Genomic DNA, 12,201 nt, shown 5'->3' on the forward strand with positions numbered 1-12,201 from the left:
CATAACACTATTCCCTCTAGTGTGAGTACACTGTTGCTGCACAGCGGCTTCTCACTTCTTCCTACTGCAAACACACTTCGTGCTGCTGGAAATAGTTATTTCTCTCCTCTCCCAGCACAGAGATGTGTATGTATTCTATACACAGTAGGCATGTGCATTTCACATGTGTAGTGTTATACATATATATAGATGTTTAGTGGATAAGTTGTGTCTGATTCTTTCTGGGGCCCCACGGGACTGTAGCCCGCCAGGCAACTCTGTCCATAGGATTTTCTAGGCAAGAATACTGGGATGGGTTGTCATTTCCTTCTCCACGGGATCTTCTTCTTGACCCAGGGCGCTAACCCTTGTCTCCTGAATTACAGGCAGATTCTTTACTCCTGAGCCCCAAGGGAAGCCTATCCCACCCAGGGCATATATATAAAGTATTTACTACTCCACACCAGAAATCTTCGCTCAGGTCTAATATAGGTAACACAATTTACCAAATAACTATAATCACGAACTACTTGACAGAAGGAAAGATACAGAACACTAATGAAATATGTGATGCTTATTTCTTTTTAAAGAAGTACCAGAAAAGGAAAGGTCATTTGGCACACTTCCAGTGAAACCACACAATTTCTAAATTTTGTACATCCTTTCAGAAGAAAACTGTCAAAGATGAGGCAGGAGGAAAACTTCTGTCAGTCGCTTGATGACTATGATCAGAGCAGAAATGGGTCATTACTGCCTTAAATTTCTTACTAAAATTCTAATTAAGAGACCTGGGTTTTGGTTAAAAAAAAAAAAAAAGATTTAAACTGCCAGTTAGCTGACTCATGCAATTCTGATATTTTTCAGTACAAGTTGGTTTCCTCTGAAAGACTAGAATTTAGCCCATTTTTAAACATGTGTCCACCCCGGGTAGATAGATGGTTTTCAATGGATTTGGTATCATATACTTGTCTTTTTAAAATCCTAAGTTCTACTGAATGACTGGTTCTCTTGATATCTGGGTTTGGCATTATTCCTACCTTGGAAGCTTCAGTGATTCCTGAAGCTTCTCAGTGGGCCATAAAAGGAGAGAATAAACGTGGAAAGGTGGCATATGATATAGCTGTATTGTTAATTCTTATAAACATATTTCTGAATGAGTGTATCACCTTCTTTGAGTCAAAATCTATTTCATTTAGGAAACACTTTTCCCGGGAATTTTGACTAGGAAACATTAGACTACTTTAAAATGTAGAGATGCTCTGTTGTCTCATAGAAATACAAGCTGGTCCTTTGTGTTGTGTCTTTCAGACTCTGCCGGAGTGGAGTAGGGTTGCTTCCTCTCCGTTGCTCGCCTTTGCTCAGCACTGTCTCCGCTCCCTTCCCTGAAGGCATTTCCTCGCTGGCCCTCCCCCAGCGCCTGTCCCCGCTGAGGCCGCGCTCTCCTTCTTTTGGAGCGTTCACTTGGTCCTTTCTCGCCTCCTCCCACCTCTGGGCGCGGCTCTTTCCCCTCCCCACTCTGGGAAGGGCGCTTCGTCACCCAGACGAAGCAAAGGCCTTCCCGAGAAGTGGTTATCTTCACTTAACAAAGGAGAACTGGTTCCTCAAATGCAGAACGCACACCTTTCGGTTTAGATCTCAGATGCAGGAGGGAACCCGGCTTCAGTAAGGCCGCGCCCGCCGCGGGTGGAGCGGGAGTGCGCTTTTCGCTCGGGACCCCGGGCCAGCACCACGGTCAGCGCCCTGCCTGAGGCGCGCCCTGACACGCCGGAGGTCAAGTCGGGCCACCGCGCGGGTGCCAGTCTGAGGAATAGATCTGAGCCAGAGGGGAGGGCCGTGAGCTGCGGAAGACTGAACTCAAGGCCTTGTAAGGCCTGCACTCATTTAGAGTATTGTGAAAAGTGACGGAGGAAGACGGAGTCCCTTTTACTCCCCTACCCCCGCAGCTCCCCGCCCCCGCAAATAAACACAACAGACAACTTTACGCAGCAAAACAGAACGGCTGAGTTTAATGCTTCAAGTTTTCCATTTCCTTCCACAGGGCTTCGTTTTAAAAATAACAAAATGAGGTAAACAATGTATGTACACATTATAAACAGTGTGTCAGTTTGCGGCAGCGGCAACGCTGATGGTTGGAGAGCAGCTGCGCGCGGTGGCTCGAGGTCAGCCGCCTGCGCCGCGAGCAGATTCGTCGTCCTGGGGAGAAGTCGCAGCTGTCGGAGAGGCGTCTAGAAGCATTTGCGGTGGACGATGGAGGGGCCGGCCTCGTCGTACTCCTGCTTGGTGATCCACATCTGCTGGAAGGTGGACAGCGAAGCCAGGATGGAGCCGCCGATCCACACGGAATACTTGCGCTCAGGTGGGGCGATGATCTGTAAGACAGTGAGGACCTGTCAGGGGCGCGGTCGCGGCCGGGAGCCCCTCACAGGCCGCGGCTTGGGCGAGGGCGCCACCCACCTTGATCTTCATGGTGCTGGGGGCCAGGGCGGTGATCTCCTTCTGCATGCGGTCGGCGATGCCCGGGTACATGGTGGTGCCCCCAGACATGACGTTGTTGGCGTACAGGTCCTTCCGGATGTCGATGTCGCACTTCATGATGCTGTTGTAGGTGGTCTCGTGGATGCCCGCCGATTCCATGCCTGGGGGCCGCGGAGGGGAACGTGAGACAGAGGGCGGGAGGCCCGGGGGGCCCGCGGGGCTGGCACGGGCCAGATGGCGGCTGCGCGGGGCTCACCAATGAATGAGGGCTGGAAGAGCGTCTCCGGGCAGCGGAAGCGCTCGTTGCCGATGGTGATGACCTGACCGTCGGGCAGCTCGTAGCTCTTCTCCAGGGAGGAGGAGGAGGCGGCGGTGGCCATTTCGTTCTCAAAGTCCAAGGCCACGTAGCACAGCTTCTCCTTGATGTCGCGCACGATCTCGCGCTCAGCTGCGGGGAGCGGGGCGGGAGAGGAGCCCTCAGCGCGGGGTCCCGGGGGCAGCGCACCGTCTGCCGGCCCACCCGCCTGGGGAGCCCGGGGGGCCGCGCACCTGTGGTCACGAAGGAGTAGCCACGCTCGGTGAGGATCTTCATAAGGTAGTCGGTGAGATCGCGGCCAGCCAGGTCCAGACGCATGATGGCGTGCGGCAGCGCGTAGCCCTCATAGATGGGCACATTGTGGGTGACGCCGTCGCCGGAGTCGAGCACGATACCTGCGCGAGGGTGGAGTCGGAGGTGAGCGGCTGCGCTCTGCTAGGCGCTCGGGGAGCGGCCAGGCGCTCGGGAAGAGGGGGCGGGGGCTCCTGGGCTCTCACCGGTGGTACGGCCGGAGGCGTAAAGGGACAGCACTGCCTGGATGGCCACGTACATGGCCGGAACGTTGAAGGTCTCAAACATGATCTGGGTCATCTTCTCGCGGTTAGCCTTGGGGTTGAGGGGCGCCTCGGTGAGCAGGGTGGGGTGCTCCTCGGGGGCCACGCGGAGCTCGTTGTAGAAGGTGTGGTGCCAGATCTTCTCCATGTCGTCCCAGTTGGTGATGATGCCGTGCTCGATGGGGTACTTGAGGGTCAGGATACCCCTCTTGCTCTGCGCCTCGTCTCCCACGTAGGAATCTTTCTGCCCCATGCCCACCATGACGCCCTGCGGAGCGGATATACCAAGCTCTCATTACCGAGGTTCCCAGCGGAGCCGGGCTAGGCCGCGTGGGGACCCGGCCTGGCTCCCTCCGGGAACCGGCAGCCTGACCTGGTGACGAGGGCGGCCCACGATGGACGGGAACACGGCCCTAGGGGCGTCGTCGCCGGCGAAGCCGGCTTTCACCAGGCCAGAGCCATTGTCGCACACGAGGGCGGTGGTCTCGTCTTCGTCACACATGGTGTCTGGTTTCTGCAAGGACAGGAATGCCATGGAGACGCTCAGTGTTTCAGGCACGAGGCCCCGCTGGCTGGAGCGCCCTCCCTCCCGGGGGACCTATGGACACCTCCAGCCTCCAGCCCCCAGCCCGGCGCCATCCTGCCGGGGGAGCAGTCAAAGCCGCGCGGGCGGAGCTTCGCTGCTGGGAGCTCTACTGCGAGGAGACCGCAGAGAGCGTTTCTCCACCTGGGAACTCAGGACACACGGACCCCAGAGCTCTCTGCCTTCGCTGCAGGCACCGCCCTCTCCGCCCCTCCCTGGCGTCGCATGGGGGTCAAGGTCCGTGAACCCTGATTGCTGGGCCACTGTGAGGGTGGAAGGAGACGCCGTGGAAAGGGCGTGGGTACTCCGCCAGAGCACGAATGGCTTATTTTGGACCTCCATGGCACTTCAGACTCACAGCCGAAACGCCCTTGGGACTGATGGCGAGCCAGGGGATACTGTCCCTTCTACTGCCCTTTGGTTCTGTTGGGAAGGAACTACCCTGGGGAGGACTACAGCAAAACCTTTCATCTGCCTCGGCACGCACGAAGTGTCAGGGAGAGCTGCCCCCAAAGGGCTGGGAATAAATTTGGAGATCTTTCCAAAGGACCCGGCCTCCTGTCTCTTCTTTAAAGCACACGGGGCTCTGGGGCCAGAGGCCGGCTCACAGGGCGCGGGGCTGGGGCTGATGCAGTGAGTGGGCCGCACTCTACCCGGAGTTCTCCCGGCTGCCGCGTGGGGCCTGTCCTCCTGTCCCCACCACGCCCCTGCCTACCTGGGCGGGTGGCTACACCTGCGGCTCTCCGGCTCCGGTCCCGGTCACCGTGGGAAGGAAGCGAGACTTCTCGGCGCTGTCCGCTGCGGTGGCCGCTCGTCCCCCTGCTCAGGTTTTATATAGCCCTCGGGCGCGCCCCTCGCGCCGCCCCGCAGGAATGTCGCTCCCCTTCTCAAGCCATATTTGGGTGTCGGGCACTAGAGCCCCCTCCCCCGACCAGTTCGAGGCCTGGGTCCCCGCCCGGGTCCCCTGCGCTGACCAAAGAAGGAGAGGCCTGGCCTGAGCCCAGGTAACGCGGGCCGGGCCGTATATGGAGCGTCTGCCCGGCGGTCGGCCCCGCCCGCCCCCGCCCCGTCGCCTGGCGGAGGGGCTGGGGTGCGGCGAGGGTCACCGAGCGAGCGGGGCGCGCAGTGGGCCTGCGCCCGGGCTGCACCTGTCCGCAGCCGCCCCGCCCCCGGCCAGTCGGGGCTCTCGGAGCCTCGGGAAGGTGCGCCCGCATTTCACCTCTGCTTCGTTCGGGTTCTTTACCCCCCAACTCAAGTGTGACTCCACCGAGAAGGACTCTGTATCCTAGTGGTGGGGCCAAGAGGACCGGAGACGCAGTCAATCCCGGAGTCCCGGGCAGGGGAGGCAGGCGATCCCTCCCCCCAGATTCCCAGCGAACTCGGCCTCTCCCCCAAGCCCGAGCTCCCCAGCCCAGAGGGCTGACGCCGCCGGCCCCCACCCCCACCGGAGAGGGCCACCAGCGGCCGGCGGGCGCGCAGCTGTCGCCAGGACAACTGTGGAGAGTCGGGGAGGAGGCGCTGGGCAGCGGCTCTGGGCTCTCGCAGCCTCTGGCACTGAGCCAGGCCCCCCAGCGCTGCCCGCCTCGGGGACGCGCTGTGGGCTCGGGAGCTCAGGAAGGGAGAGAAGTTGAGTGACTACCTGCCCGGCTCCGGAGTATGGCAGGCTGAGCCGAGCACCCCACTCCCGCATCCTTGGCGGGGCTCACCGATGCCCCAGTCCTGGGCAGGAAAGGCAAGTGTCACAGCCCTAGGGTGGGAACTGAGAGGTGCTCTTACTAGACGACGCCTCACCAGTCTCTCCTCCCTGTAAAGAGGACAAGGGCATCACGCTCTAGGATGGGCAAAACCTTTCCCTTCTGCAAAGGCTGAACAAACTCATCGTTATATTTAGAGGGTGATGCCCAGCCAAGGCCAGCTGATTCCCAATCCACCTTGGAGAGTCACCGTCCACCAGAGCCTGCTGAGCGATTCTATTTATACCGCTGATACACTGATACACGGGGGATCTGTCTTTCTGATTTTCTAGAAGGATTTGGATCTACTTATGGTAAAGGTGGAGTAGGGGTCAGAGGAGGTTATTAAGTTGGTGCTTCTCACTGTTTTTTCCCCTGGGGGGAACAGTTCTAACCTTGCTGTGGAAGGTACAAGGAGGAACAATTTTCTGCAATGAACTCAGGGACATGCTTTAAGGGGTACATCAGTGATGTGGTGTGAGCCAGAATGGAACCACTCATTTTTCTGATGTGCTCAAGTGTTCCCAGAATAGGAACTCGGTGGTGGAACTCAGCAACTGGGACAGGTGTGGGTCCTCCAAGAGGGATATAAAAGCACATGCAAAACCCTCGTCCCCAGCCACACACTACTGCTGCTGCTGCTGCTGCTAAGTCGCTTCGGTCGTGTCTGACTCTGTGCGACCCCATAGACGGCAGCCCACCAGGCTCCCCCATCCCAGGGATTCTCCAGGCAAGAACACTGGAGTCGGTTGCCATTTCCTTCTCCAATGCATGAAAGTGAAAAGTGAAAGGGAAGTCGCTTGGTTGTGTCCAACTCTTAGCAACCCCACGGAATGCAGCCTACCAGGCTCCACCGTCCATGGGATTTTCCCGGCAAGAGTACTGAGTGGGTTGCCATTGCCTTCTCCGGCACACTACTGCAGGCCTTCCTAAAAATGACCAAAGTCAATAACAAACTAGGGAGCTAGTACGGGGCCTCTTTAGTGTGTATCAAGCCACTGTGCCTTCATATGCAGCTTCTTAAATTAGAGAATGAATGAATAATGGGCAGAACTACATTTCAGCACCTTGTGTTCTGCTGTGGCAGTGTGGCATGGAGACACCAGGGGAAAATAACGGGGCAAATGCACTCTGTGTACAGTGTAGGGGGAATAGCTTCAATTTTGGTCTTGAAGGTAGAAGTATGCTGTCATTCACTGAATACCTAAGAACTTGATGACCTCTTAAAAGGCAAGGAGGTTGTATTTTTCAAAATTCTTGCTCAGCGCAACTCTTCTCAGTGCAAGTTTTTGTAAGCTCAGGATCTATTAGATTCAAACACAAATGCAAAGCTATGAATCAGGCTTTTGTAAGCTCAGTCTGTTAGATTTGAACACACATGACAAGCTATGAATCAAGCACTCACAAGCTAGCAGAGACCTGATGGGACAGCAAACCCTGGGGCGGTGGGCCCTAAGAACACCAGCTGGCGTGCCTGTCCTCTGCCCGGGGTCAGGCTGGTTGAAATAGTCCTGGAGGGCCACTGTAGGGTGGCTGAACTCTCACTGGCTCAGGAACAGCCCGAGGAGCAGGTGGGAGGCAGTCTCCATACATGTATGCTCTGGGGATCCACCCAGTGCCTTGCGTCTGAGTAAGCAGGTCACTGCCTGCACAGCCTTTTGAGAGTGACCCTGGAAAGGTCAGCCATGCAAGCTATGCTCAGAGGAGAACTCCTGCTTCCAGGTTTGCAGGGGCAGCTGCAGCTCGATCATCTGGCAGGCCCATCTGCCACAGCCCAGCCCATGTGCTCCCTCCCATGCCCTCAGCCACGTCCCTCACCTCCTCCCGTTTGTGGATCCCAGCCTTGTGCTGTCGGTTTCTGACCTATTTAGACGTGAACTTTTAAAATGCTTGTTTTCATATTGTTCCGTTAATCCTGTAACTATCTGGAGGTACATGAGACAGGTACTAGTTACACTAGCTTTAAACATAAGAAAACCAAGGTCCAAAGAGCCAGACATGTCCTGGGTACCATACTGCTGGGGACATGCAGGCACTTGGAAGACTCTCCCTTCCCTAGGAGTGGTTGGGCTACCTTCTGTCTCCCTCTAAACTTGTCCAACACTTGGTATGTTCTGGAACTTTAACAGATCCTCAAGGGATCTTCTCCAATGAAGGGCAAAAGATATCTTGAAGTCACAGCTTCACATGCGGCCATCCTCTGTCATCTCAAAAAAAAAAAAAAAAAGTGAGGGGGGCTGCTTGGCAACACAAAGTCAGAAACAGTTCAGCAACCAAGTGGGTAAAGGAAAAAACCCAAATTCGCTGTCCTCCTAAGCCACACATCTAAAAATGTGCAGTCAACTGTGGCAATCAGGAAGAGAGGACTTCGATCTTCTACTGATGGTTTTCTCAGGCCGAGACTTGCTCTGCTTTGTCATCTCTAAGGGACTATACTCCACTGGAGCCTTTCCTCCCCCTTCCCTCTACTGCATCTCCCCTTGCGCTTCCCACTTGTCAGCTGTAGTGAATCAGTTAAAAGGTTGCCCTTCAGTAAAGCTCCTTTGAGTGTACCTGTCCCTCTGATGGGCTATGTGACCTCGGGCAAATCAGGCTTCTTAACTGAGGATGCCACTCTTTAAGACTGATTTCAACGTTGAAACGAGGCAAGTGCATGGAATACACTATCTTTCTTCTGAAAGGGTTTGGAGGCAGTGAGAGGGATGAGGTGGTGAGGGTGAGCAAAGGACACTAAAAACCATTACAACTGCTCACTGAGCACTTGGACAGAAAAAGTCAATGTATTTTAAATATATCTGGAGTGCACAAAAATTTTTGTATGGAGATTTATTCCAGTATTTATTTAACATGGTGAAAAATAAATAAACCAACCCAACCCAACCTAAGACCAATAACCCAAGTGTTTTAAGACTGTTGAGAAGAGAGACAGAGGTCTGTTAAATAAATTATAATACAGCCATATGGTAAAGTGTCAGGCAGTCATTAAAAAAAAAAATGTATCTTGAGGAATACTGAAGACATACATTCTTGAAGGGGGGAAAGTTAGTTCTTAGGTTAAAAGAATCTTAGATATTACAATGATTTGTGTCTCCAAAGGCTGTGGTACATAAAAAAGATATACAATATACCTGTGGTATAAATCTTCATGGAGGTGGGGGTGAAGGGAACAGAGTGACTGAAGAAAATTGTCTTAAAAAGTCTCCTTAGGAGGAATGATAATGAAAAAGAAGGTCGGGAAATACTGGACTAAAGATACATAGAAATGCTCATAATCAGTTAGTCAGTTTAGTCGCTCAGTCGGGTCTGACTCTGCAACCCCATGGACCACAGCACGCCAGGCCTCCCTGTCCATCACCAACTCCCCGAGTTTACTCAAACTCATCTCCATGGAGTTGGTGATGCCATCCAACCATCTCATCCTCTGTCACCCACTTCTTCTCCTGCCTTCAATCTTTCCCAGCATCAGAGTCTTTTCCAAATTTGTCAGCTCTTTGCATCAGGTGGCCAAAGTATTGGAGTTTCAGCTTCACCATCAGTCCTTCCAATGAATACTTAGGACTGATTTCCTTTAGGATGGACTGGCTGGATCTCCTTGCAGTCCAAGGGACTCTCAAGAGTCTTCTCCAACACCACAGTTCAAAAGTATCCATTTTTTGGCACTCAGCTTTCTTTATAGTCCAACTCTCACATCCATGCATGACTACTGGAAAAACCAGAGCTTTGATGAGATGGACCTTTGTTGGCAAAGTAATGTCTCTGCTTTTTAAGATGCTGTCTAGGTTGCTCATAATACCTCACATCAAAATACACAGGTTATAAAATGTGATACATGCACAGTCTAGGATATATTTCAAAATGGTAACTGAAGTTATCCCTGGCTAGTGGGGTTACAGGGGTTTATTTTCCTCCATATATTTTTGAGAGGTTTCACATTTCCTACAGTATTTTTTAACTTATAAAAATTACATAAGATTCTATGTAAAAAATACACTTTGGTTTTCAATGAGTTAACTTTACATAAGAATATAGACAGCTGTTTTCTCTCGAAGGATTCCTTGAATAAACTGTCCAGGAAAAGGTAGGTGGACTACACTGATACTTCTGTAGTTATCAAATACACCCATGCATGGGGAGAAGCTAAGGTCATTGGTGTGGCTCTCCTCCAGGTCTAGTTATGTGGAGGACTATGCCACACACCCTGATTCCCCCAGACAGTCCCCCAGTACTTGGAGGGTGATGGATGCTTCAAGAAAAGTATGATTCAGACCCCAAAGATAAAAAGAAGCAAAATTCAATTTCTAAAAAATTTTCTTCAAAAACAAAATGCCAAAACAAAGGGCATCATGTCAGTCGCCTTCTCCCTCACCAAGAACTCCAGCATGTCTCTTGCTGTCATTCTCAGATTCTGCCTCAATCCTTGACACAGTCACAAATCCCTAAAACAGGAGAGCACACAAGGACCACTCCTCACAATCAAACCCACAACCTTATTGTTTGACTGGGGCCAAAAGCTGTGACTTTCTGAGCAGCGTTCAAAGACAGGAGCAAAGAAAACCTTTTCCAAGTCAGAACCGTTTCTGTCTCCTTAATATACATGCTCACCTTTATAGTACCTTTGTAATTTATCAACTACTTAGTTTGTAAAAGAATCAGTTATTTTTTGATGAAGACTATGTTGTGGAAAGTTTTAAAATTTAGAAGAAAAAAAGTACTCAATATCTTTAGGCTTTAATTACACTATTACCGTTAAAATGTTTCTCTTTTAAAAGCCCCAACCATCTTAGAGCTATGGCCATCCTTAACAGACAGAGGCAGCAGAGCCTTTTTCTCTGTCAAAATGAGACATCAGCCATCGCGCTGAGAGCAGCACTTTGCCCCTGTGGTCAGTGGGCCTGGGCCACCGTCACCGCCTCTCCTCACAGGGGGTAACCGGGCTTGTGGCACTCAAGGAGGCGGCACGGCCCTGTGTCCCTAGAGCACAGCGTCACAGGACAGGATCGTATGGATAAGAACTAAGTCTCTCTAAAACCAACATCCTTTAACACAAGAATCCAACCATTTCTTATGCCATCTGACAACTCTCTCTCCCTAACTCCCCTAGAAGCGTTAGGACACTCCTCACCCTGATCTCACGCTGCCTCACCATGGCAATGCAGACAGAGGCCAGAGGCCGGGCAGCCCCTTCTTGCCCTCTGGTTACCACTGGGAGCAGATCAGAGGCAGCATCTGCAGCCTGCAGTGGAGCCGGCACGAGGGCTGAGCTCTGCGAAGCCAGGAACCGGACTCTTCACCACATTTAACTCCTGACCTTTTCGGCTGCTGGAACCAAGTTGTTCAGTGAGTATTCAACTGGGCCAAAGCCTGAATATGCCAGCAACTCCATCTTTATTTAAAGACAGATAAAAACTGCACGATGACATTGGCCAAGACAAAGAAGCTTTGAGAACGACTACTTTTCAGTTAAATCAGTTGCCATACTAAGAAAACCGATAAAGGTTTCTATAAAGGTTTCACACCTTACATTAGCTAGACAGACTGAGGAGAAGCTGGAATTCAGTGTAAATCATTCTGAAATGCATGACGCTGACTGAATAGGTTGTGGTGGTGGTGGTTTAATTGCTAAGCCATGTCGATGCTTTGCGACCTTATGGACTGTAGCCCACCAGGCTCCTGTCCATGGGATTTCCCAGGCAAGAATACTAGAAAACGTAAATACGCTTTATTCACCAAGATATTTTTATTAATACTATTATTTATGTAGAAAAATTTGACATCTTTCCCAATGAAGTAAACAGTTATCAAGCTCACACTGAATTGCCCCACTTTTTGTTTTGTCTATTTTATAAGTTAGCAAATTGTGACACTTATCCCAGTAGATATTCTGCTCCCAGCCCTAATCAAAATCAAAACAAATATTCCAGACACTTTGCAGTACATAACATCGAAGAGTCACAGCAATTTCAGAGACGACTTAGTGAAATCTTGCTGTTTTTAGAGTTATAGAAGCTAAAGCCTAGAAGTGGTCTTTGCATACAAGAAGCTGGAACCAGGACCCTGGATGGAGTGAGAAAAAAAGGCACAGTAGTAGATATGAAAACAACTGATAAACTTCAGTGGAAAACAGGGAAAAAAAACCAATATCATGTAACTGAAAACCAAAACTACAGTCATACAACTATTTTGTAGTAGCTTACAAATAAAGTATAAAAAACTCAGAAATATATGTTATAAAACTGTACAAACTCCTAGATGTTTAAGGTCTAAAGTTTTTATAAGGACACACTTATACAAATTTTAAGGAAAAATAATCATTTTAAGAAAAAGTCACATTTGTCCCTGGACATAGTATTCGTAATTGGCTTTCAAAACAAACTCAAAGTAAGGGTTGGACTTCAAACTTCCCAGCTGGTCGGCCTGCAGCAGCTCCTTCACCTCGGGTAGGTACTCACTGAGCTGAATGCCTAAAAATACAAACACAGACAGTTTTTTTTTTTTTTAATTTTCACATAATTCTCAAATGAATTAAGATGACAGATGATAGAAACACCTGTGCTTCTATTT

At 51.2% G+C, this 12,201-nt stretch overlaps 2 protein-coding genes across 2 annotated transcripts in view; both read right to left on the reverse strand.

Moving 5' to 3' along the window:
• Nucleotides 1-1,956: 1,956 nt before the first annotated feature.
• On the reverse strand, nt 1,957-4,946 carry ACTA1 (actin alpha 1, skeletal muscle). Its single transcript, XM_069572590.1, has 7 exons — nt 4,623-4,946; nt 3,698-3,838; nt 3,268-3,592; nt 3,004-3,165; nt 2,711-2,902; nt 2,434-2,615; nt 1,957-2,348 (listed from the first exon to the last, which is right to left on the reverse strand). The coding sequence occupies exons 2-7, from the start codon at nt 3,824-3,826 to the stop codon at nt 2,205-2,207; spliced, it is 1,134 nt and encodes a 377-aa protein (XP_069428691.1). The 5' UTR covers nt 3,827-3,838; nt 4,623-4,946; the 3' UTR covers nt 1,957-2,204.
• Nucleotides 4,947-11,353: 6,407 nt separating this feature from the next.
• Nucleotides 11,354-12,201, reverse strand: part of NUP133 (nucleoporin 133) — a 55,838-nt gene continuing 54,990 nt past the window's right edge. Inside the window, exon 26 of the mRNA XM_069572577.1 lies at nt 11,354-12,101. Within this exon, the coding sequence (XP_069428678.1) occupies nt 11,965-12,101 (137 nt within the window). The 3' untranslated portion in view covers nt 11,354-11,964. The remainder of the gene's footprint in view (nt 12,102-12,201) is intronic.

Source organism: Ovis canadensis, chromosome 25 (genome assembly GCF_042477335.2).
Source record: "Ovis canadensis isolate MfBH-ARS-UI-01 breed Bighorn chromosome 25, ARS-UI_OviCan_v2, whole genome shotgun sequence".
NCBI classification, from domain to species: Eukaryota; Metazoa; Chordata; class Mammalia; order Artiodactyla; family Bovidae; genus Ovis; species Ovis canadensis.

What these genes read in the sequence shown, in the direction of transcription:
- ACTA1 (XM_069572590.1), bottom strand. Translation starts at nt 3,826, where the DNA reads ATGTGTGACGAAGACGAGACCACCGCCCTCGTGTGCGACAATGGCTCT. An exon ending in CGCCTCCGGCCGTACCACCG is followed by an intron (nt 3,166 to 3,267) that starts GTGAGAGCCCAG and finishes ACCCTCGCGCAG; the next exon opens with GTATCGTGCTCGACTCCGGC. An exon ending in CTACTCCTTCGTGACCACAG is followed by an intron (nt 2,903 to 3,003) that starts GTGCGCGGCCCC and finishes CGCTCCCCGCAG; the next exon opens with CTGAGCGCGAGATCGTGCGC.